The sequence below is a fragment of the Pongo abelii genome, chromosome 4 (assembly GCF_028885655.2).
Source record: "Pongo abelii isolate AG06213 chromosome 4, NHGRI_mPonAbe1-v2.0_pri, whole genome shotgun sequence".
NCBI lineage: Eukaryota > Metazoa > Chordata > Mammalia > Primates > Hominidae > Pongo > Pongo abelii.
The window spans coordinates 103,270,943-103,298,131 of NC_071989.2; the positions used below are offsets into that span (position 1 = coordinate 103,270,943).

The 27,189-nt window shown below is 35.7% G+C and overlaps 1 protein-coding gene across 1 annotated transcript in view; it reads right to left on the reverse strand.

Moving 5' to 3' along the window:
- Positions 1 to 27,189, reverse strand: part of SKIC3 (SKI3 subunit of superkiller complex) — a 96,269-nt gene that overhangs the window by 24,568 nt on the left and 44,512 nt on the right. Inside the window, exons 29-38 of the mRNA XM_024247087.3 lie at positions 26,203 to 26,296; positions 23,548 to 23,625; positions 20,457 to 20,581; positions 19,522 to 19,645; positions 15,005 to 15,226; positions 14,016 to 14,088; positions 11,564 to 11,617; positions 11,281 to 11,392; positions 7,857 to 7,985; positions 1,752 to 1,873 (exon numbers count right to left, since the gene is read on the reverse strand). Of these exons, the coding sequence (XP_024102855.1) occupies positions 1,752 to 1,873; positions 7,857 to 7,985; positions 11,281 to 11,392; positions 11,564 to 11,617; positions 14,016 to 14,088; positions 15,005 to 15,226; positions 19,522 to 19,645; positions 20,457 to 20,581; positions 23,548 to 23,625; positions 26,203 to 26,296 (1,133 nt within the window). The remainder of the gene's footprint in view (positions 1 to 1,751; positions 1,874 to 7,856; positions 7,986 to 11,280; positions 11,393 to 11,563; positions 11,618 to 14,015; positions 14,089 to 15,004; positions 15,227 to 19,521; positions 19,646 to 20,456; positions 20,582 to 23,547; positions 23,626 to 26,202; positions 26,297 to 27,189) is intronic.

Below are 27,189 nucleotides of genomic sequence, written 5' to 3' on the forward strand. Positions count from 1 at the left end.
GTGGGAAGGCTATCACTATTCCATACTGGAATAAACTATACTATGTAAGAAGAAAAGAGGCATACATTTTTTCCTTTCTTAACCTCTTAACAAAGGTATTCACTCTACATGTCTTTCTTCTAGGCACAGCCTTTTTGAGTATTGCGAGTAAGAAAAATGACCTATTTTCCCCATTTCCTTAAGCTACTATTTATATCTTAAAATACTTACCTACATACATACATAAATGTATTGTATATACTTATATTCTCTGTATGTGTATATATTATATATATGAAGAATTTCTGTAAACAAATCCTCCCAGTATTGTTTCAAATATTTCTTTCTTTATTGCTTGTCCCTCAGTAGCATACTTTTCTATTTTTTACTCATGAAATCTTAAATGTATTTCTAAAATTTATTTGATTGCTTTCTTCTAAGTAAGAGATTGCAACAACAAACTGACAAGGAAACGTTCATTAGGCATGACTTATTCTATCAGAGCACATAGCAACTGTCAATTTATGCTTAGTAAACACTTACTGTGTAATACCCTGTCCTGAACTTATCTCAGGTGGAACTCCTTAAATAAAAGCAAAAATGTATCACTCTGCTTTTCATAGAATTTAAGAACCAAAGAAATCTTCAAAAGTCCATTCTTCTTTCTCTGTAAAAGGTATACTGATCTTTCAAAAAAAAAATTACACAACCCCCATGGTAAGCAATTATGAAATATGATGTTTTCAGGAAAAGTCATGTTCAAAACTCTCTTTAACCATTACATTATTTCTAAGTGAGCTTTGGAAAATCATTCATTCATTCAGTAAATATTTGTTGAGCCCCTACTATGTTCTAGGCAAGGTAATACACATTTATTCACAGAGCCTGCAAGCATAGAGCCCTCCAATCCTGGCATGTAAAAACAGACTACTGAGTAGATTCCAGTCACCCACTCGACAATCTCCACAGTCATTCTATGTGATCCAGAACTTTGGAAAACTGAAAGGATACTGGAAAATATAGCATTAAGAAGGAACCAATCAGAAATCAAAGGAAAATACTGCCTCTCTAATGGCACCCAAATCAAAAAATTTTAAAAGACCTATAATAAGAGCTTGAGTCCTAGAATCAGACAAATGTTGAGTTCAAATCACAACCCTATCCATTCCTAACTGTAAGCTCCTGTCCACATTACTTATCCTCTTTAAGCCTTAGTTTTTCTCATCTGTAAAAATGAGGATAATAATAAATACCTATATCATAAGATTGTTGTGAAGTTCAAATACAAAATGCTAAATGCAGTGACTGGTTTGTGGCAAGTACAGTAATCAATAAATTTTAGTTGTTATCATCATAATTGTCATCACCACCACTACCTGCTCTTTAAACATCATGCATTCCTCTTTTTTTTTGAGACAGGATCTCGTTCTGTTGCCCAGGCTGGAGTGTAGTGGTGTGATCATGGCTCACTGCAACCTCAAATTCCTGGGCTCAAGCAATTCTCCTGCCTCAGCCTCTCGAGTAGCAGGAACTACAGGCATGCGTCACCAGGACCGGCTAATTTTTTAATTTTTTGTAGAGATAGCCTCCCGCTATGATGCCCAGGCTCGTCTCAAACTCCTGGCCTCAAGTGATCCTCCCATCTCAGTCTCCCAAAGTGCCAGGAATACAGGAGTGAGCCACCGCATCTAGCCTCACACATTCCATTTTTGAAGTTATTTTCCCAGTAAGATAAGAATCCATGAGTTTCAATGCACATTCCATAATAATACCTTTGTGCAGAGAGTTTCAGCTTCAGATATTCTTCCTGTGTCTATTAGACCAGTGACAGCTTGTGAGAGAGACCACTTTTCAAGAGACTGGTTGTAATTTTCAAAGAATTTTTTGTCTTTAACTGTAAACAAAAAATGTCAATGTTACTTTCATCTGCAATTTATAATGTGTTCTCAGAGAAATAACTGGTTGCTAAAAAATTACCATTAGACTTATCATCCATACACAGTTTTTCAAAGTTACATGTGCCACATGTACCATAGACTATCCTGACAAGAGGCAGGTTTCTGAAAAGTTTCATGGCAGGAGTATTTGTGGTTAAATAACTCAAAGCCTCATATAATTGTGACTTCTAAAGAAACAATAAAATAATTTGCTGAAAACATGTAAAGATTTACTGTGATATAATTGATGTAAAATAAGCTGCACATTTTCAAACTATACAATCTGATATTTGACATGTATATCAGTGAACTATCACCACAATCATGATAATGAACATATTCAGCATTATCAAAATTTTCCTCTTGTCCCTTTGTAACCACTTTTGTCCCCAACCTACTCCATCCTCCCTTAGCCTCCCCAGTCAGCTCCTCATGTGTTTTCTGTCACATAGACCAATTTGCATTTCCACACATTTCATGTAAGTGGAATCATATAGTATAAACTCTTTGGCATCTTTCACAGGTGCTAATACAGCAAATTACATTCATTTTCAAATGGTACATCAACCTTGCATTCCTGGGATAAACCATAATTGATCATAATGTATTATTATCATTTTTATGTATTGTTGGATTTGAATTGCTGAAGTTTTGTTATGAATTTCTCCATCTACCTTCACAAGCAATGTTGTTCTTTGCCTGGTTTGGGTATTAGGGTAATGCTGGCCTCATAGAAGATGTTAGAAGTGTTACTATCTTAGATTTTCTGAAAGAATTTGAGTAGAATGGGTATTATTTTTCCTTAAATATTTGGTAAAATTCACTAGTAAGTGAATTTAAGATAGCTATTCAAGATGGCTGATTAGATGCATTTGGTGCTCGCCTCGTCCATGGAAAGGAACCAAATAGCAAGTAGATAATCACACTTCAGATATATTATCCAAGAAAGCACACTGGACAGCAACAGAAAAGTGACAGGAAACACCAAAAGCAAGGAAGGAGAGGGCAGTGAGGTCGTCTGCTCAGCTGGGATCAGCTGGGAGCCTAGAAAGGCTCCTGAATGCAGGGAAAGGATAGGAAAGAGATCCCTAACAGTTTACATTCCTGCCATGGACTCCGATAATTCTAGCCATAAGATAACCTCGTGACCCTTGCAGGCCCTAAAACTAACATAGAGAGCACATAATAATGGCACTGGTCCAAAGTGGGAGCTCACGCTGAGTCCCACAAACCCCTGAGTCCTAAGCAGCTAGAGTGAGGCACTATTTTGAGAGCCCAGCCCTCTACCAGGCTGTGTCTTGCCATGCAGCCCAACAGCCCCTGTATCTCCACAGTCCTGGAGCCCCACTGATATCCCCTGCCCACAGCCACTGCTGCTGGAGCTGAGGTGAGAGCCACTGTCAACCACCATGAGCTGCCAGTAAGGAGCAGCCATGCATATTCAAGTGCCCTGAGAACAAATTCCACTGCCCTGCAGGTACCATTGCATTGGAATACAGCAGAGCTGAGGCATGACTGAAGCCTGCAACCCTATGGTGCTCACACTGAAAGCAACCCCACCCTACCCAGTAGCAGGGTCACAGTGCAGCAGCTGCTGCTCCCAACAAAGCATTTCCTGGCAGCCTGGCATCACTCTGCCCCTGCCTATCACAGCCAGGGCCCGCATGCACCACCAGGGAGCCTAAGGACAGTCTACCTGGCCTGGCTCCATTCCCCAGAGTACCCAAGCATACCCTCCTGGGGCCTGGGGATTGCCCAGCTCAGACCACCACCATTAGCATTTGAGCACTCCTCTGGGGTCTGAGGTTGGGCCCATCCAATCTGCCGCTAACACCGCAGCTGGCACTCACTTACATGTGCCACATTGTGGGCCTGGGGACTGGTGCGCTCAGTCCATTGCAGCCACCACCAATGCCAGTGTGGACTGCTTGGGTCCCAGAGGGTTGGTCCCACTGCCACTACCATCACCCACACCACGTGTGCTGCCCAGGGACTCAAGAACACACCCACCTACCCAGCCGGATTGTGATGGTTAATACTGAGTGTCAACTTGATTGGATTGAGGGATAGAAAGTATTAATCCTGGGTGTGTCTGTGTGGGTGTTGCCAAAAGAGAATAACATGTGAGTCAGTGGGCTGAGGAAGGCAGATCCACCCTTAATCTGGTGGGCATAATCTAATCAGCTTCCAGCAAATATAAAGCAAGCAGAAAAACATGAAAAAGAGAGACCGGCCTAGCCTCCCACCCTACATCTTTCTCCCATGCTGGATGCTTCCTGCCCTCAAACATCAGACTTCAAGTTCTTCAGTGTGGGGGCTGGGACAGGCTCTCCTTGCTCCTCAGCTTGCAAACAGCCTATTGTGGGACCTTGTGATCGTGTAAGTTAATACTTAATGAACTCCCCATATATTTATCTCCTATTAGTTCTGTCCCTCTAGGAGAACCCTAACATACCAATGCTGCCATTCCTGGAACCTGGGCAATCCATCTAACAGAGGCACAAGAATGGGCCTGCCTAAACCCACTAACACCAGTACATTGCTCTGGCACCCAAGGACAGGCAAGCTTAGCCAACTGCTGCCACCACTAGGACCCAAAGACTAGCCTATCTGGCATCCCAGGCCCCACCATAACTTCACCAAGCCTCCACTAACAAGTACATCCTAACAAACCAAAGAAATCACAAATATCACTGATGCTGTCTACAGCCAAAGAAATCAGAGACTACATTCAGAATCAAAGCCAAAGTGACCTACCCAAACACCACCATGGATACATCTTCAGGAAAAAGTGCTCCCCTACGAAAGAAAATTCCAAAATTGGAAGTGACTGTTAGACTAGATATGCATATATCAATGTAAGGACAAAGGAAACAAGAAAAAGCAAGGAAATATGACACTTCCAAAGGAACATAATAATTCTACAGCAACAGATCTCAATCAAAAAGAAATTTATGATATCCTAGGGGAAAAATTCAAAATACTGATAACAAAGCAGCTCAGTAAGATACAAGAGAATGCTAAAAACCAGTACAATGAAATTAGAAAAAGCAATTTAGCATACTAATGAAAAATTTACCAAAGAGATGGATGTCATAAGAAATAACCAAACAGAAATTCTAGAAATGAAGAATTCATTGAATGAAATACAAAATACATCTGAAAGCTTCAACAACAGACTAGATCAAGCAGAAGAGCCTCAGAACTTGAAGACAGATCTTTTCAAATAACCTAGTGAGACAAAAATGTAAAATAAGCAAAGCCTACATGACATATGGAACACCATAAAACACCCAAATATTTAAATTTTCAGTGTCCTAGAAGGCAAAAAGAAAACATAATTATTTTGTTTAAAAAAAATTTAACAAAATAATAGATGAAAATATCCCAATTCTAGCAAGAGATTTAGACATCTGAAAACATGAGAAGGCTTAGAGATGCACAAATATTTACAATTCCAAAAGATGTTCTCCATGGCACACTATAGTTAACCTATCAAAAGTCAAAGACAAAGAGAGAATACTAAAAACACAAAGAGAAAAGCATACTACTTATAAATGAACACCCATCAGACTAACAGCAGATTTGTCAGCAGAAACCTTATAGGCCAGTAGAGAATAAGATACTATATCCAAACTGCTGAAAAGAAAAAAAAAAACTGTCAGCCAAGGACACTATACCCAGCAAAGTTATTCTTCATAAATGAGGGGAAAATAAAGTTTTCCCAGACAAGTAAAAGTTGAATATCACCACTAGACCAGTCCCACAAGAAATGCTCAATGGAATCTAAACCTGAAAGAGAACAGACAACATTTACCATCATGAAAACACACAAAAGTAAAAACTCACTAGTAAAGCAAACATACAAAAGAGGAAGAGAAAGGACACAAATGGTACCACTACAGAAAACCACCAAAATACAATAACACACAATAAAGAGAGAAAGAAATAAAGAATATACCAAAAAAAAATCAACTAATTAAACAACAGAAATAAGGCATCACACATCAATGATAACCTTGAATGTAAATGAATTAAAGTTTCCATTGAAAATACATGGATTAGCTGAATGGATTAAAAAAAATTACCCAACATATGCTGCATACAAGAAACTAGTCTCACCTATTACAACACATATAGGCTGGATGTGGTGGCTCACACCTGTAATCCCAATACTTTAGGAGGCCAAAACAGGAGGACTGCTTGAGCCTAGGAGTTTGAGACCAGCCTGAGCAACATAGCAAGACCTCGTTTCTAAAATAAAAAAATTAGTTGGGCATAGTGACTTGTACCTATGACTTGGGAGGCTGAGGCAGGAGTATTACTTGAGCCCAGGAGTTTGAGGTCAGTCTGGGCAACACAGCAAGACCTCATCTCTTAAAAAAAAACAACTAACATAATGATAGCAACAATGTATTTGATTATGTGTGCTTACGTGTATGTGGATGTATACAGACTCGTATGCTTATGTGTAAGCAAAAGAGCAATGACATAAAGGACAATAATTAGGATTGTTTTACTATAAGGACTTGCACTATCCATAAAGCAGTATAGTGTTAGTTGAAAATGGAGTTGGATTAATTATAAATGTATATTGCAACCAGTAAAAAAGGGCAACCAGTAAAAAAAAAAAAAAAAAAAAAAGTAGAAAAGGAAATATAACTGACATGCTAACAAAGAAGAGAAAATAGCATCAAATAAAATGCACAATTAAAACTACAAAACACAGAAAAATAGTTGGACAAAAATAGAAACAAAGAACAAAGGCAACAAATAGAAAATGGTAAAATATATGATAGATACTAAACCAATTATATCAACAATCACTTCAAACACCTATAGTCTAAACATAACCAATGAAAGACAAGAGATTGTCAACATGGATAAAAAATAAAAATAGGTAGATTGTTCTTTCTTTTCATCTGAAGAGCATGGCTTCAAAATAACTATGTTATAGGTATTTCTGATTTACCACTTAATAAATTCATTTTATTAAAATATTTCAACCTTATATAATCTAATACCATTAAACAAAAGCCTACTTTTCTTAATTTGCCCTAGTAGTCAAAAGATAGGCAGTAATGATGCTTAACATTTACTAAAAAATGATTAATAACCTAAAATTAATTCAGTGAAAAGCTAATGTCCCAAGACAAAAGTAGGCTAATCTATTTATTAATTTAAATAGGTTAATCTATGTCACTTTTCAGTGAAGAAATTTATAGATTTACAAAACAATGTTAACTAAATCTGATTAGATTAACAGCTTATTCTGACCAAGATTCCCAGGAGGAATCATGGGACAATTTCAATGCTGGTTTCAGTAAAGGACTTTCCAGATCACCTCTATCCTAAAATGCTGGTAAAGTCTCAAAGTAAGTAAATGCTACAAAACAAAGATTTCAGCTAACAGAACCTATTGGGCTTTTAAGCTATCTGGAAGAGAAAATACATATGCTTATCCCACTTCTATAAAAATATTTTACTATGGATTTTTGATGAATATATATACATTATTTAATGTATTTAATGTATATATATATATTCTGAGACGGAGTCTCGCTCTGTTACCCAGGCTGGAGTGCAGTGGCACAATCTCGGCTCACTGCAAGCTCCGCCTCCGGGGTTCACGCCATTCTCCTGCCTCAGCCTCCAGAGTAGCTAGGACTACAGGTGCCCGCCACCACGCTCAGCTAATTTTTTGTATTTTTTAGTAGAGACAGGGTTTCACCATGTTAGCCAGGATGGTCTGGATCTCCTGACCTCGTGATCTACCCATCTCAGCCTCCCAAAGTACTGGGATTACAGGCGTGAGCCACCATGCCCGGCCTAATGAATATATTTTTTATAACAACATATGCTGAAGCTATTTGTATTCTGGATTTAACCATTCAAGAAATCTGAATTAAATCATGTATAAAGATGCTTTTTCAAACTTACTTGAAGCAGAAACAGCAGATAACAGTGCCAAGTATAAATCTATCCTCTTTGGCTGAGTGTTGTTCACTAAGGCCAGTTTATCATCAGCATGACAGGCTGCCATTAGCCCAGCCCAGATAGCAGGATCACCTGAAAACAGGAAATACACAGTGATAAGTCTTGTTAAAATCAACATGTTGCTTAAAAACTATCAAAAATGAGATTAAGAGTTTACAAGTTAAAAAAAAATTGTATCCAAAAATAAATTTCACTTTCTCAAAGGAAAATTAAATTGCACTTGTTTTCAGAGACACATTGCTACATTCATCTTTCCAGTTTTGCCAATTTTTCCAAACATATCAGAGGATGATAAACATCCTATTAAGCTGTTCATCCATGGCTGGTTAGCTCAGCTGCCTACAGTGCTGTATTACTGTGGAAAGGGCAATTAGATTCACTTTCACTGGACACCAAGGACAAGTCTCACTCATCTTCATGACTTAGTAGTTGTTGTTTTAAAGACTCAGTCCTAGGACAAGGAAGATAACACAATTTTTCAGTTCTTAAGAAAAGTTTAAGCCAAAGGAAAGGCTCAAGATTTTAATTATATTCTAATAGGCAAGCATGAAAGTCACTTCATCATTCCAAGTGAAGCATTTATATGACTATATATTCTTCATTCATTTGATCTTTCCTTCTTTCCTTCACCCTCGACAGCAGCTTCAGGGTAGGGAGAAGGAGAAAAGTCCAACAGCAGTGAGTTGGAAGGGAACTTTTTATGCATAGAAAAGATTATGCATAACGACTTCTCTTTTTAAGGAAGCTGTGAAAAAAGAAACGTGAAGGGAATATGGAATTTAGAAGTTTTTTTCTTTTCATTTGTTTGGTCATTTATTTTTAGAAATCTTATTTTGCCGTTTACTTCAACAAGTTAATATTTTAGTCCTGCTACTCTTAAAAAAACAAATGAATGCTTTTAAAATCTCACAAGGGGGTGCTAGTTAACAATATAGTCACTTAATCATACTTACTAGCTTTAGTTTTCTGTTTTTTCTTAGCTGACCACCCACCCAATATATGTTTCTTATCATATATCTGAAATATATATCTACTTCAGTTATAGGTGACCAGTATTACTGCTAAAAGTACAAAAATCAACAAAATTACAAGAATCATTAAAATCTTATGCAGATCAAATACTTTTACAAAAAGTTAAATACATACCTCCATATTATGAAACAATTTCTGCTCCAAATAATGACTACCTTATTTTAAGGAGCACAGACATCATCAAATTCCGGAATAAACAAATGGTGACTATTTCCTAGAATTTATGATGAAATCTGATAACTATCTAAAGAAAAGCACGTGACAGCCTTAGATCTGGGTTTCAGGTCTCGCCATGCCACTAATTAATGTGTGGTAGTTCTTCCTTTAGGATTCATTTTCCTATAAAACAAGACAACTAAACTAGATAATAGCTGAGATGCCATAGGGTCTTAAATTCTATGATTCCAACTGAAGTGGACTCAATCTCTGAATATTAACTTAATCCTAAGATTAAGGGGATAGCCACTTCAGGGATCTTACAGTATTGTATAGTTTGGATTTCTGATTGGAGAATGGACAATAGCTGGCAGCAATTTCTTCTATCACAACACAAAATAATTACTGTTTCCATGAACTCTTCCACAGATAACCAGCAACCCAAATTCCCTATAAAATAAAGTGACTCTAAGATAATATATAAACTACAAACCTAAAAATTTTAAACTATAGCTTGCTAAAGATACCTTTTAGTATCATAGAAGCACTAATCTAGCAGAAATTGGATTTTTTTCCATTCAATTCTAAATTCTTGGAATTATCTTTAAATTCCTGACAAGACTCCCTGGAATAGCATCTATCAAAACTGTGATTTGTTCATCTACAGATCTACAAGGACTAGGTGTACAGCCACCACACATAACTACAGTTATATTCATTTTCATTGGACTCTAAGGACAAGTCTCAAACAGGCACTCATCTTTGTCACTCAGTCACTGTTTTAGCATCTTATGTGATGTCTCTGCTTCCTTGAGTATGTATTTATCCAGATAATCTGGGAACATCAGAGATCATTAGAGAGGACCTAATCTGGGCAATCTCACCTTTCTAAAGTTTATGTCCTTACACAATCAAAGGATAATAGATCTTTTATCATTCTGGATCCACGATAAGAATTATTGAGAGTAAGTCTATCTAATATCTGATTGAGAACTCCAAAAATAAAAAACCTACCAATATATATATAACATAGACAAATCAAAATGTTTAGTCTCTTTGTTTCTATGTCGAAATGAAAGAAAAGATAAACAACAGAATATTGACTTTTTTACTTAGTTTACAAAATAATCCCTGAAATGTTAGATATTTTGCAGCTTAATGAGGGTCTTTACAATTTATTGTGAAGATAACATTGAATTTGTGCTTGGTGTAATTTTTTTCCCAACAGTGCTTAGCCAAAAGCAATAGCATTCTGATCTAACACATCTGAAGAGTTAAAAGGGAATACATTTAATACATTATTTCATATTTAAAATAATATTATATTATGCAAAAATATACCTTATAACCCTATACTGCTGGACATTCCAGTCTTCTATGGCATTTTTCCAGTAGTGGTGATGGAACATGCTTAAGTAACATTCCTCAGTACCTTTGTGATCAACAGCCTACATATGACACAGTTAGCTCAGGTGAGCCCATAACTGTGGCATTTCTAACAGTTACCACACAAGATACATCCCCATCCTTCAAGAAGCTAACTACACATAAAAATATCTAAATATGTATGTTAAATAATGTAGTAACTATAGGTAAAACTCTTTAAACTATATTGATGCAAAACAGAAATAAACTGTTTTCTTGAAAATATGTGTATAGTTCAGATTTTCAGTAACAGGTAATAAAGTATCATTAAGCAGACATTCCTTTAGGCCTCTTTCAATAATCGATGCTCTCTTAATAATCAGTAGCCAAAAGCAGATAATCAAATGATATGCAAAATCTTGAAATATTTTCTTAAAATCCCCTTTTGCCTTATTTCATGGAAATATAAACTTTGCTCCTATAAATCACAAATAAATGCATGATTGATAGAATCTAAATTCAAGAATATAAATGTACTGAATTATCACATGCACCTTGAAACTACGTGAATCTATAATGCATCAATTTAAAAAGTCATTTCTGATAGCATTATATATTGTATTAAACACTTACATAGTGCAAAATACTTTAATCACCCAAACTCCTGTTGTAGAAGATCTAAATTATGTACATTTTTGTCTGGTATAAACAATGCCAATAAAATATATACAGTGTGCAAGATTTTTCCCCCACTTACAAAATATGTATTTAGAAAAAAAAGCATTGGAATTAATGAAATAGATATTATATGCACCTGGAGAAAGGAGAGCTGCCTTCTGAATGGTCTTTAGTGCAATATTTTCTTCATCTTCTGCTGAACTGCTTCCCATAGCCAACTGATTTACTGCAGTGTACAGTAACGCCTTCTAAATAAGAGAAAAGATGTTAGCTAATTTTCCTTATAGCTCCCTCTCTTTCAAACTGACTAAAAGACTCTATTTGATATGACATAATCCCTAAGACTATGAAAACTTATTATTCCTTCATCAATATTATTTAATAAATTCAACATCTCCTTTGTACTAGGACAAACTAACCTTTCCGTGATTTGAGTCCAGAATATGAGCCACATTTCCTGCTACAACGCCTCCCTAGAACAGAAAATATTGATGATTTATACAAATGCAAAAACTTTCATGAAAAAGTAAAAATTAAGATTGATAAGACCTTTCCACTAAATCACTGGAAAGGTTCAGTTTTACCACATTCACAACTCCTAAACTTCTTAAAAGTATCAATTTATTGTTGCTGTTTGAAAAGACTAATAATCTTGTGAAAGGAAATCTTTTCTACTGTGACCAACTCTACTTTCAAAATATTCATTTGAAGGTTCAAAAGTTATATAATTTTACCAACCAAATGTATAAACTTTCTAACAATATAAAATATTATAAAGACTGAGAGAGATCACAAAGATAAACTAACATGACTTACTATATGAAAATACATAGTATTTTTAAAACTTACATACTCTAGTAAAATAAATAAAGTTCAAGGCACCATGAAGCTCATCATTGCTTCAATAATCAACTCAATACTAAAAATAAGAAAAATACACATAGCATCACAGTGTTTTCATTACGTCAATTTGAAATCTATAAATAATTGCAGCTACTTCAAATGGTTGTTGAGATTATAAAAATGCTGACAGCTGACACATAATAAAGCACTTTATTCAGGTAATTTTGGAGTCGAGTAACAATGGTCTTCCAGGTCCTTTGAGCCAACTCACTCACTAAAAATAACTAAAAATATGAAATAAAACCCTGCTGCTCAAACTGTGGCTTGTGCATCTGCAGCATCCACCCTCTCTAAGAGGTTGTTAGATGTGCAGAATATTGGGTCCCATCTCAAGCCTACAGAATTAAAATCTGCATTTTCACAAGATCACCAGGTGACTTCAGTTGCACATTAAAGTTTGAAAAGCACTGAGATAAAAGATTTTAAAAACATATTCTTGAAAGCACTGAAAGATTGACAAGATATTAAGGATTTACCAGGCCAAAATTGAAAGGGAAAACTGGAATTCAGAGAGACAAGTGAGCAGGGAAGCCGCTTCTGCCATTTGCAAACACTAACAATTTCTATTTCTTTTTTTTTTTTTTTTTTTTTTTTTATAGATGGAGTCTTGCTCTGTTGCCCAGGCTGGAGTGCGGTGGCACGATCTTGGCTCACTGCAACCTCCGCCTCCCGGGTTCAAGTGATTCTTCTGTCTCAGCCTCCCGAGTAGCTGGGACTACAGGCGTGCACCACCATACCCAGCTAATTTTTGTATTTTTAGTAGTTTCACCATGTTAGCCAGGCTGGTCATGAACTCCTGACCTCAGGTAATCCACCCTCCTTGGCCTTCCAAAGTGCTGGGATTACAGCCATGAGCCACCGTGCCTGGCCCAAATGCTAACAAATTTTAATTTTAATCCTGAAGGACGTATGGGCTAGTAGGACAAAAATTAAGGCCCAGGTTAACACAAGGAGGGGAGTATAGAGGAGACCTACATCAGAATAAGCTGAGACCCCAACAGGCCACACCCTAAGGTTCAAGGTGAATCAGAATTACTCCAGGTCTCAAGAACTAGCAACCCAAGCACAAAGTAGCCTGCTTTGTCCAAAAACCCCAAGTTCTAAACTTTGTATAACGTAGTCCCAGATTGATGGACCTCCCAAGCACACAGCAGAAGCAAGTACAAATTATTTCTGTAGAAAGGCACCTTAATTCTAGGCCTCAAATTATTCCTACAAATAATTTTCAAGTACATACAATTGGGTAAACAAAGAAACAAAGCCACCAAGAATGAAAATCAGTAGGAATAACGAACAAGACTCACAGACATCAAACAAGTCTGTGGGTCTTGCAGACTTCAGATATTGGAATTGTTAGTCTTGGTAAGTGTTCAAAACATTAGCTATTACCATTATGTTTACCAACTAGTGAAGTGAACTATGAGAGGATATATTAACCACAGCAGTTAATAGAAGAATAGACTCCTGAAAATATCTGGCTGTTACAAACTAAAATATAGTATATAATCCCTTATAGTATGTCAGTGACTTCATATTTATAATTACATTTTTGTATATTAGCAGTGTTCTTGTTCTTACCGCCTTAACTTTAAGATGATTTTAAATAAAATTATCTTTTGGGATTCAAAAATACATAACTAATGATCACTATATGGCAGTGTTACATTACTTTATCACATATCATTAACATAATCTGCATGTGTTCAAAGAGATCTTCCTACTTCTTTGTAGCTCCCACTTCTTTGTACTTCTTTGCAGCTCCCACAACATCTAGAACAGTGCAACCGTACATGGAGAAAACTCAGTCTAGTATTCGTTGAATGACTAATGGAAAATTTAGTTAATAACAGAACTTTCTTCATTGTATAAATTATCTTTCAGAAGAATAATGCCATAGTTTAAAATTATCATATTTACCATATCACAAGTTATTTTATCTTTTTGCTAGAATTTGAAACATTACTTTACCTTTGCATTTCGTTGAGCATACTGTGCAACAACTCGAGACAACAGAGACCAAAGAGCAGGGTCACCAGGGTTGCTAAAGGAATCAAAAGTAGCAGGCTTAGGGACAAGCTACTTTAACCACAAAATGTACAAGCAACCAACAATTTATTAAGTTTAAAACCTTTCAGACATCTAAAACGAGTTCATATTAATTGTGCATGTTTTGTTGAAAGTATTTTTAGAAAACATACTTTATATCACCTATATACACCAACAGTCTTTATGAAAATAAGAAAAAAATCAACAATGGATGATTATAAAGTCATGAGATAATTAAGAAAAGTTAAGGAAATTTAACACATTGTGTTCAAACACAAAGAGATTAAAAATTATAGGATAAGTAATACTGCATGGCAGGAAGATGACTACTAATAAAAATGACATAAGGAATAAGCTTTATATTAAAATAACTAAAAAAAAAAAAAGCAAAGATTGTTAATAAAAATGAACTCTGAAAGGAAAAGAGACTACAGACATGACACTTTACTGCTAAAAATAAAATATAATAATTAACCACTGCTGCTAATGACAGCTTTCTTTTTTTTAAAATTTTGAAGAAATTAATGAATCTTTAAACGGCTGAAAATTACTAAAACCATCAATCTAGACAGTACCAGACAACAGACTAAGAATATTACAAACTTGGGAATTAAGAACTTTAATAGCAAAACAAAGTTTGGGCCTTAACCTGACTAAGGGCCAAATTTATCAATTGAATTAAAAAAAAACAATCCTCATAGGTAAAATAATATGAATTAAAAAAACACAATCCTTATAGGTAAAATAATATATACAGTCAGTTACCTGATCCTGTGTAAAATTTCATAAAACCAGGGTTTGGTTTTCAAATGTATATTCTTACCTTATTTTATAGTATTAATAAAGTCCAAATGTCAAATGCAACCATATCAAGTATAATTAGGTTCCAAGTTCACAAATACAGAATTTACCTGTGAACAGCTTTAGATACTTGTTTTTGCACTGCTACGCTGCGGCCTTGGAGTGCATAAATCGCTGATATAAGAAGGCACCTCTGATAATTACTGTCTTTGTGTTTGATGTGCTTCAGTAACTCATTAAGTGCTGCTTTTGACAGTGTAGCATCCTGCATTGCCAACCCCAGAGCACATAAGGCTTGAAGGCTTTCTGTGGTTGGTTCCTTTAAGATAGAGCTGTAAATATATTTTAAAATTACCCATTAGTTATGACTAGTCTTTTTTTCTTTTTTTTTTTGAGACAGAGTCTCACTCTGTCGCCCAGGCTGGAGTGCAATGGCACCATCTCGGCTCACTGCAAGCTCCGCCTCCCAGGTTCACGCCATCCTCCTGCCTCACCCTCCTGAGTAGCTGGGACTACAGGCGCCCGCCATCATGCCTGGCTAATTTTTTGTATTTTTAGTAGAGACGAGGTTTCACAGTGTTAGCCAGGATGGTCTCGATCTCCTGATCTCGTGATCCGCCCATCTCGGCCTCCCAAAGTGCTGGGATTACAGGCATGAGCCACCGCGGCCGGCCTATGACTAGAGTAGTCTTTATCTGTAACTATTAAAACATTATTTAGTATAAAAAGCAATTTACGTAAAGAGTCACCAAACTAAACTCAACTTTAAGATTAATATAAAAGCAAATTTCTTGGTGGTTAGAGATAGCAATTTCCCTGACTGAAGCAGTTAAAAGCATCAATGACTTTTCACAGAGCAACAAAAGCCAAACTTATTTTCTGGTCATTACATCTAAGTGATATGGTTTGGACCTGTGTCTCCGCCCAAATTCCATGTTGAATTGTAATCCCCAGTGTTGGCGGTGGGTCTAGTGGGAGATGATTGGATCATGAGGCAGAGTTCTCATGAATGGTTTAGCACCACCTCCATTTGGTACTGTATAGTGAATTCTCACGTGATCTGGTTGTTTAAAAGTGTGCAGCACTTTTCTCTTCCTTCTGTTCTGGCCATGTAAAACATACCTGCTTCCCCTTCACTTCCTGTCATGATTGTAAGTTTCCTGAGGCCGCCCCAGAAGCAATGCTGCCATATTTCCTGTACAGCCTGCAGAACCTTGAGCCAATTTAACCTCTTTTCTCTGTAAATTACTCAGTCTCAGGTATTTCTTATAGCAGTGTGAGAACTAATACACTAAGTTTTAGAAACAAATATAAATTAGCTTCTTTGAGTTTCAGTTCCAGGTAAGTAATTAGCACAATTTTGCTAAAATGTTGAGTTCCAATAAAATCTTAGAAGGTATAAATAATAAAAAAATCTTCAATTAAAATATGATTTTTATCTTTCTGATAAAGATTTGTCCTATTTGCTCTATGGTATTGAAACCAGCATTTTACATAATAAGTACAAATTGTCTCTATATCCACTATACTCCAAACGAGTATTTTTATAATTTAAGGATAATTTACATTTTATAGGTAAACATCTAGCACTGTTTTTTCCTCTTTCAACTATAAAATCTGACTTAGCCTTATGGAGGAAAATTCATTAATGTTTAGGAATCCCAGTTAATTTAAATAAAGAAAATCTTAGCTCCCCACTAACAACCAAACTTATAAGAATTATTATGAATTTTATACTGTAATAAAAATAAAGGAATTTTTTAAAAACTTTTTTTTTTTTTTACTTAAGTGGTTTTATTTTATGTGCAAATAATGAACAGATGTTGTACCCATAAATTCTACTTTCCAAAAACAGGAGCTTTTTAAAAGAAAACCACATAATAACTTTTAAAAGGCACTGGGATTCCTCTGCTTCTAGATCATTGCTAGGCTAGAAAAATAAAGTTTGTTGTACCAGGAATCACAAGTTAGAACTGAGTATTTTCTAAAGTGGACATTCTAGAGTGTAGTGTCACTCCAGGCAAAGACTATTCGGTTTTCATCCCTAAATTCCTACCAGAAGGGTTAAACCAGGTCAAAACAGTCCAGCATAATTAGGCTTCATCAAACAATGTCATTATGCTCTTTTAAGATGCAAATAAACCAAAACAGGAAATACTAAAATCAAAATAATATCTGACACTGTCATACAAATCGTTAGTTCCTTGTTGTATCCCCCCTTCTATAACATTAATAAAGGGAATATTTTACTCAAATAACATTTTATTTTATACATCACTAACCATGAATTTTTGCCATTAGTTATCACACAAATGCTGCCTAGTGCCATTATCCAAATGGCATAACCATTTTATGTCCACAATTCACTTCTATAGTTATAAGTAGAATTTTCATGATTTACATAAGTACATCTATCGGTGAAGATTTAACACTGAGATGCAATCTAACATCCGTAATATCTGATGTTTTGTAGATGGCAGTGTAGGAAAGATATATTTTAATCACTTTTCATTTAAATGACCTTATATAAAAAATAAACTAATAATTTAGCAGGTCTAAGTTTTAAACAATGCTCACTGAAATATAACAAATATTTATAACATTATAAAATGTCACATATCTACCATTACGTCTTTGGACTATTTTTGGAAGGGGGAAATTAAAAGTTTTATACTTCATTTTGACAAACAGGTATCAAATCATGAATTTTCTGAGGCAGTGCTGAAGTAAACAGCTTACTTAAAGTATCTATAGTAACTCTTTTTACAATAAGAGTTAATACATATGTGTCCAGATATGGAAGTATGTCAGTCAGTGTCATGTCTAGCAAATAACCACATGGCTAATGGGTACAACTAACAAAGCCAAAAAGCAGATAGTAAAATATACATTTCAATATTGATAACAAAAAAAGAAATTCTACTTTGTGCCTTGCTCAAAGGAAAAAAAACTACCTACTTTAACACTTATTAATAAACAAAATCTAAATTATGACTGAAATGACTACATTCTAATATTAAGCAAACACATGCTGAATGCTCAATATCTGTATGTTGTCTTTTACCATGTTCTAAGGATTTTACACATGGTTACTTATTATCACAAAGTCTATAAAGTTGGTAACCAGATTTTTTTCCCATAATGAACTTAATCGTATTCCCCTTAAATCAGTGTCTAGTACACTGTTCAGTTCACAACATATGAATGCCAAACAACAGCAATATAGACTAAGTAACTGAACTTTTCATAGAAAGAAAATCAAACAAAAGAATGCCAACGGGTAGAGACAGAAGCAGTTGGTAGTGTCAAGTTTGGGTGAAGACAGGCAGAAAATCAAAAACAAAGAAAGAAACATAAAAAACAAAAAACCTAGGCTTGGATCCAACAACATAAAACATCGGGTTAAAGGTTTTCCTTCACATAGGAAAAGGGGAAAAAAAGAAAAAAAGGATTGTATATATATTTATTTTTTCCCACTTTCATTTCCTCTCTTAAGCAATAACCAAAGACTAATCTAATGACTCTAATATGGGGTTACTTTTGCCCTTGATAACTGCAGTAATCATGGTTATCTACGATTCTTGTCACCAAGCCATTTGCAAATTTAAGTTCTTGGAACATGTTATATATAACGATAGATACATGTTAAAATGATATAGCCATGTAAAGTGACAGAATTTTCTTTTAAATGGGTTGGTTTTTCCTAACCAGCAAAGAAGAAGAAAAAAATTGCTTATTTATTAGACAAGGAAATGATTGTAATGGCACAGGATAGGACAAAGGCATTACATCAAATAAACAAATGTAAAGTTTATCCTATAGAACTGGTTCTCAACAAGTACCATCTAACCATCTCCAGCCCCCCACCTTTGGAGATGGGGTAGTTACAGAGGCAATCTTTTTGTTGTCACAATGACTGAGGAGTGCTAATATTAGCACTTAGTGAGTGGGAGGCAAGGATATAAGCTTTTTGCAATGGGAGGATATCTCTGTACCATGAAGATTGGTACCACTCAAAAATGCCAATAGAACACTCACTGAGGCCACTGTTTAATAGCATACATTAATCACTACTGCTTGTGAAGGAATTCAGGTCACTTTTCAAAAAACTAATCTTCAAGAAGTTAAAAAGTATTATATAAGTAACCACAAATAACACAGGTCGTTATTTTATTAACCTACTCCAAAAACACAGAAATAGTTTTAAGTTTTGTTAAACATTTTTAAAAAGATTTACCTTTAAATGAACCTTTTAACAGGTTATCTTGAAAAGGAAAGAAGAAAATCTCTCTTTGGGATTCCAAGAAGCCAAAAGACAAGGCTTCATTACAACTATCTTCATTAAAATTTTAAGATACTAATTATCAGGTGATCAGTTTCTCTTTTAAAAAAACAAATAATATGCAACAGAGTAATGGACAGTTTTGAAGAATCCCATAGATCAAGGGATAAGAATTAAATCACAATCTGTAGCTCCACCTGTGACTATCAATTCAGAACTACATGGGCCCAATCCCTTTTGTTCACCCAAAAGTTCCTAAAACATGAAGAACTTACATTGCTCCAAATCTCAACCCAAATATCTAAGTATCTGGTCATGTTAAGTGTTGATGTCAACTATACATACCACTTAAATAGCAATGTCTTGGCTACATCCATTTTTCCTTGTTTATATTCAGTTATTGCCAGAGCTGTCAAGATGTGGGCTTTGTCTTGCTCCGATTCAACAATAGACAAGGCTCTCTCATAGGCTGTTACATAGAAGTGAAAACAAACAAAACAATATAAAAGCCATCCTTATTGATGAAGCATGGGATATTTCCTTTCCGAATCCTATTTTTCAGAAAGGTCTAAATACAATTATATCTTTGTATTCTCTTGTTCTCAAGCAGATAGAATAAAAATTTATAATAATCTAACTTGTTTTCACTGTTCCAAGGTGATTCTGAGGTATCATTAGGATTATTATGTGACAATCCCTAACTTCTACCTTCAGAATCTATATGGGGATCCAGGTCACTGTCTTTAAGAGCCAACTTGGGCCAGAAGCAGAGGCCTGCAGCCACTGAGATATCAACAAAATTCCCACATGCAGCCCAGCAACTCCATCAAGCAGTAGATACTTCAATGCTCTATACACATGTGGGCTAAGCCCATATACGTGAAAATGCATCATTTAACGTATTTGGAGAAATCAAAATCTATTACTAACAGTGGTTGAGGTCTTCATTTATCAGAAATTAACATCTAAGCAGTGTAGAGTAGTAAACATTTGTTTCAAATGCTAAGTCACATATTTGCCATAAGTGATCTTGGGCCCGTTTCCTCATCTGTATAATGAACACTCAGCTCTATACACTACTATAAAGACCATTCATCATAATAACATTCTAAATGAGGCAACAGATAAAACAGCGCCTACTATCGCTGCTGACTCCTCGTCAGATTTTAATAAACATTGCAACCCCCACCCCATCTCATTATTACATCTTTCTGTATGTATGCTCATCATGATTAAACTCAACTCTAAATGTGTCCTTAGCTTCAGAGCAATATACTTACCTTTGCTGCTCTCTTTATAAAGCCCCTTCATGAATAAAGCCAATGCAAAACCTATGATGTCTTCTAACTCTTCAAGGGGTGTTGACTTAAAAGCCTGGATAGCTTTATCATATTCACCAATGGAACTAAGAAGTAAAACACAACTTACTTTTAATATCAAAAGTAATTCTGGTGTGTATCATGAAAATACTGAGATATAATTACACTAAGTTAGGCCGGGCACGGTGGCTCACATCTGTAATCCCAGCACTCTGGGAGGCCCAGGCATGGGGTGAGGGGTGGGGGGAGGGGGTGGATCACAAGGTCAGGAGTTTGAGACCAGCCTGGCCAACATGGTGAAACCCCGTCTCTACTAAAAATACAAAAATTAGCCTGACGTGGTGGCACATGCCAATAATCCTAGCTGCTCAGGAGGCTAAGGCAGGAGAATTGCTTGAACCCAGGAGGCAGAGGTTGTAGTGAGCTGAGATTGTGCCACTGCACAATCTTGCCCCTGGGCAAGACAGAGCAAGACTGGTCTCAAAAAAAAAAAAATTTACACTAAGTTTCTTTTGATAATTTCATGTGTACTTCCTTTTTTATAGTGGTCTACTAAATTACAAAGTGTCTCTTTTTTTTTTAACAAGCTTTAATTAAAATCCCAAATTATAAAAATGATTTGAAGTTGAATTTAATACGGATCTCTAATTTTTTTAAGCTGAATACTTAATTAAATATCACCCTATGAGTATGGTTCTAGCATCTTTGCCAAGCTTAACAAGTCATAAAATGTCTAGTCAGAATCAAACCTATCTTTTGTGTAAACTGTTTATCTGCATATTTTTTTTTTCTTTTTTGGAGGGCACACAGATACACTAAAATTCCACAAACAAAATATTATTCTTTTTTGTGTTTAAGGGAGAGGAGGCCAGGCACAGTGGCTCATACCTGTAATCCCAGCACTTTGGGAGGCCAAGACAGGGGGATCCCTTGAGGTCAGGAGTTCAAGACCAGCCTGGCCAACATGATGAAACCCCGTCTCTAATAAAAAAATACAAAAATTACCCGGGCGTGGTGGCGGGTGCCTGTAATTCCAGCTACTGGAGAGGCTGAGGCAGGAGAATCACTTGAACCCGGGAGGCGGAGGTTGCAATGAGCCAAGATTGCATCACTGCACTCCAGCCTGGGCGACAACAGAGAAACTCCATCTTAAAAAAAAAAGAGGTGCAATACTTCTTAATAACAGAAAAATAACTTGTTTTTGCCTAAATATAAAACGAACTTGTATAAGCTCAACTGCCATCATCTGAAGAGAAACACTATATCTTTGAGATTCTTCTTTCTGGTATCCATCACTATAACCTGAATCTGTTTTTATTTTTAATGTGTTGTGGAAATCTTTTTATAAAATCTTTTTAATCTTGGAGGATATGAATGGGGGCTAAAAATATAGGCAACCTTCACTTCTAAATAAGTTCTATAAAGGTGAAAGGACTTATAAAATCAATACTCAAATTTTGATAAAGGAAAGAGGACTACCTTAGATTGTTTTTGAATACATACATATATATTAAAAGTATTTCTTTAAATGAACACTATCTTCTAAGATGTCCGTGTTTTTGTGGAGAAAATAATGGAACTACAGAAGGGAATGTGGGTGCTTCAACAAATCTATCTGAAATTTTTTTGGAAAAAGTAACCTGAAGGCCGGGCGCGGTGGCTCACGCCTGTAATTCCAGCACCTTGGGAGGCCAAGACGGGCGAATCACGAGGTCAGGAGTTCGAGACCAGCCTGGCCAACACGGTGAAACTCCGTCTCTACTAAAAATACAAAAAATTAGCTGGGCATGGTGGTGGGCACCTGTAATCCCAGCTACTCGAGAGGCTGAGGCAGGAGAATCTCTTGAGCCCCAGAGATGGAGGTTGCAGTAAGCCAAGATCCCAGCTTGGGCAATAGTGCGAGACTCCGTCTTTAAAAAAAAAAAAAAAAAAAAGAAAAGAAAAAGAAAAAGTAACCTGAAGCAAGCTGACAGAATTTTAAGATATAATTTGATTGGCGACTTTTCATTAAATTATTCCATTACTTACTGCATGTTTGCACATTTCATACATTTCATAATAAAAGTAAATTTAAAAAAACATAATCTGTTTTCAATGGAAGGTATATATTTTCTTCTAAAATACTTACATTAGTACTTAGATTATACAAAACATCAAAACTAAAAAGAACAGATACTTTATTCTATATAATATCTGTCCTCTGCTTCAACAAAATCTTGGATCTGACAGCTCTATCAAATTTTAAATATTTTTTTCAACTTTTAAATTTAACAGTTTAAAATAATTGAAAGGAGAGGCAGTCAGAACAGTGCAATTTTCCAATTTTGGATATAATTCAGGTACACAATTATAAAAGAAAATAACTGGCTACCTAAGGTCTGCCAGGTAGCACCTTAAAAGATGTAGCACTAATCCTAAGACATCAAAGTACAGTTCTAACAGTGTTTTTCAAACTGTACCATTCAACTTTAGGGCAGCTCTAGGATGCTGCCTTAACTTGAATCAAAAACCATCCTCCTACAATACTTCTATTCTCTGGTCCTAGTTCTACCCTCTAAAACAATTGGTTCTTAATCTTTCTTTCTTTTATTCTTTTTTAGAGTTAGAAGTCTCTGAAAAACTGAGGAAAGATATAGAGCTCCTTCCCCATCCCCAAAAGGTACCCATGCAACAATTTTTGTGTACTATTTCAAAGGGGTTACTGGACCCCTAATGTCCCTCCCCAGTTTAATAATATATAGCAAATCAGAATAAATCTAATTCCTCTTCCAATTAACGACGCTTCTACTATTAAAGACAGTCACTACCTCTCTTCCAAATGTTCTCATCTCCAGTCAACAAACCATGAGTTCTAACTCTGCTCCACATAAAGCACACTGGGGTTGGTTACCATTATAGGTACAGGAAACTGTTAATAGACCCTGTTTCTATGGAAATTATGTATCCTACATGTCCCAGTATTCTAGGAACTAGTCAGCATATCACCAGTCCCATAGCTTTCACCAGAAAAATACAATCAATTGACAAAATTAATAGAGAAAAAAATGCTTACCATAACAATCTGCCGTAATTTCTTATTGCAACATTGTAAGTATCTTGGTCTTCTGCAGTCTGTAACAACAAAATTGCCCTTAAAAAAAAAAAAAAGGTATTTTAATTTATCTCTGTGCAATAGCATTCTGTTACATTCCTCTTTAGCTGAATCCACAGATTTTTGTTCATTTAATTCTGCTAATTCTTTGGTGCTAGTTACAATAGCTTATTCATATTTTATTAAGTTGGTACCACAAAAGCATTTATATATACTTAGATTTTAGACTGTCAGGAAAATAACATCTAAATGACCTCTTAGTAAGTGAAATCATTTATGACATTTGAGTTCTAAATATTCCAAAAATCTAAATATGGGAAATGACTGTCACAGTTTAAAGTTTTGACATATTTGGAGTTTATAGAAAACACTCTTGAAACTATTTATATATTAGTAGTTTGAGTTAGGAAGCCAGGAAATTGAATGCTTTCATGTGCCCTTGCTTGTACATACAGGAAAATATTTAAAGAAAAGTAAGTTGAGGGAAAGGGACTAGTCACTAGAAGTCCCTCAAGGATTGGAATAAATAACCTGCTGACAACGTGTATTTCCTTCTCATGCTCAGTTCCCTATGGGCAGGCAGGGAAATGTCTTAACGACTATAAAGAGTTGGCTATTTAACAAGATTTTTGGTTTTTATTTTCTTTCCAATTTAAAGAGGACTGGCAAGGGAGAAATAGCCAAGAAAGATTTTTTATCTCCCTGATGTTGCATGAAAAACAAGAATTTGCTAGAGAAGCCTAAAGACAGTGTTATAGAGATGAAAAACTATACCCCTATTTTGATTTATGCCTAATTTGTGGTTTCAACCATGAAATAGTTGTTTAAAGCAGAAAACAGCAGTGATGATCAGTCAAGAAAGTGGTACATACACCCAAGTGACTGTGGAGATGCCATTTTAAGCCTAAGGTGTAACCAATGTTAGAATCACAATATCTGCAATAATAACGATATGTGCCAAAAAAAAAAAAATAGCAAACTCCCTAGCTGCCTAGTCTTCTCTGTTTAAAAATCTTGCTCACTATTGCAGTCTGTCATATTTATACAGTTTACTGGTAAGTTTGTTGGCTTTGAAAGAAGCAAAATAGTGGTTTTTCATATACACTTATTTTCATATACTTCTTTCCATACACACCTGGAAAAATAACTTCTTGATTACACAGGCTCCAGTACCATCTAGTGATTACTCCTTTGAACTACAGAGAGATCCACAAAAGCATATGGCAAAGCATTCAGGACACCTCAATTATTTTTTACCTGACAAGGCTTCTTGTAAATATTTATTTAGATTTAGGGCAATAATGTGCCTCAGAGATTAGGCAACCAGGTCTTTTTACTTTTCATCTAGTAGTTGGTCATGAGATCAATAGTTATTTTCTTATCACCTATCCATTAATTTACATAGAAATTTATGTAGATTTCATTTCCTACCACTCTCCAGCTGGTCATTCCATTGTAGCACACTGGCTTTCTTATTTTGTAAACATGCCAAATCCACTTCTCCACTTCTCCACTTCTCTTGCTGTTCCTTCTGCCTAGAATGGTCCTGCCTAGATGAACAAGTGGCTTGTGGCCTCAGTTCACTGAAGTCAGGCCTCAACTGCCTCCTTAGTAAACCTATCCATTCTTAAACTCACCTGAAATGTCACTTCCTGCCCTGCATTCTCTGGCCCTTTACCCTACTTTAATTTTCTTTCTTAGCAATTACTATCATCACAGATGTTTATGAGCTTATCATGTCTCTTCAGCCACAGAACACATGCTCCATGAGAACAGGGCCTTTGTCTTTTTTAATTTACTGCAAAATAGCCAGTGCCAAGAACACTGTTTGGCACACAGTAGTCAACAAATATTTATTAAATGAATAAATACATAGTAGATATTAAAGTCATTCAAACAAACACATCACAATGTTCTCATTTCTTGTTTCATTGAAACATGTTCAAATCTAATAAAGCTAGACAAGTTCTTAAAAGACAGACTTTTCTAAAAATCTGAGAAGATTTTTGTTTTGTTTCTTCTTTCTTTTCTATCGATTTCTCTCTCTCAATTTCTCTACCCCACCTCCTTAAGATGAGCAACAAAAACCAAAATATAGCTGAAAATTTGGGAACACATCTTTTCATCTTCTAAGATGTAATAATAGTATACAATGAAACATCAGGAAAGGAGTCAAAACAATTATTTAGTACCTTCTTCCTGAGAATGAAACTAACATTTGAAAAGATAACCGATAAACAATGATAACATTGCAATTGATGTAGAACTTTGTTCCTTAGTTCAGCTAAAACCGGGTCCTTGTCACACAACCAGGAAAAGTTAGGCACACAGACACACTGAAGGGTGAGGGGAATGGATTTATTGGGTGAAAAGGAAAAAAGAAAAAAAACCTCTCAGCAAAGCAAGAGGGGTTCCTGCTAAGAGGCCCCCGTCTCACAGATTGATTCCAGGCCACACACTCAAGAACTGAAGAGGCCAGGCTCCTCCCCACCTGCAAATGGCGTGAACTTCCCCTGGCTTCAACCCATTCTCCCAATGCACAGGCCAGTCAGAGATTCTCCAGGAACCCTTCCTCTCATCTTCCTCCTGCGTCTATCACAATTAAATGTAGTTTACCTTTGGTATGCATTTGCTGCTTCCTTTTTCAGTTGTAGATGTTCGTTTAAGTAACCCAACATTGTGAAAGCTGGAGCATAATTCTGAATTCTTTCTAGAAAATGAGAAATATCTTCATTTTACATATGCATACTGATGGTATTAACAAAATATTAGTTTTATTTTTTCAGTATTTTAAATATCAGATTACCTCTTGAGATCACTCACACTGTTAAGAATAGTGGCCTAATTTTATCTTGAATGTAATATGTCAGTAAAAACTTTATTAACTCTTCTAATTACTGAATAATGTTTAATAGTTACATTTGATTTTTAGTTGTATTTTAGAATTTAAACATTTTTATGCCCAAAGGCATAATAACTTGAAATTATAGTTCTTGTTAAAACCAGTCATGAGATTTATAAAGAAATTCAGTTCTTTGGCTAATTACTTAAGCCTTCCTGTGATTAAATTTAGCAGTAATTTCTCTTGGCGGTTCTGTTCCAACATGTATGTATTTAAAAAAAAAACCAAAGTCAGTATTGTACACTAGAAACAGAAGGAAAGTTTGGTACTTTTGGTGCAGTATTTTGAAATTTTAATGTCAACAAACATAATGTATCTGAAACCACCATTTCAAAATTATAACTGAGACAGTAACAAAAATCCAACCTAACTCCATCTTGCTTCTAACCTCCATGCTGTCCTCGTTCATTCCTGGGCGCAGGCTAAACTAACTTTGGGAGGAACTTGATTTATAGTTTATAGTTTGAAACAAAGATGACAACAGCCCTTTCCCAAAACAAACCCCCTTCTTGCCTAGCGACTAGACATGCCTTTGCAGGACTACCGAATTAGTCAAAAGATTAATTATCGTTTAGGAGTCATACAGCTGGAGGCTACAAGATTCTGACCCTCCCCAAATTGCTCCTGGGGATAACATCACTATTCAGAGCCTGCACTTGATGGATCAGCTGGCATCACCCAGATTGATAAACTGGCTCATC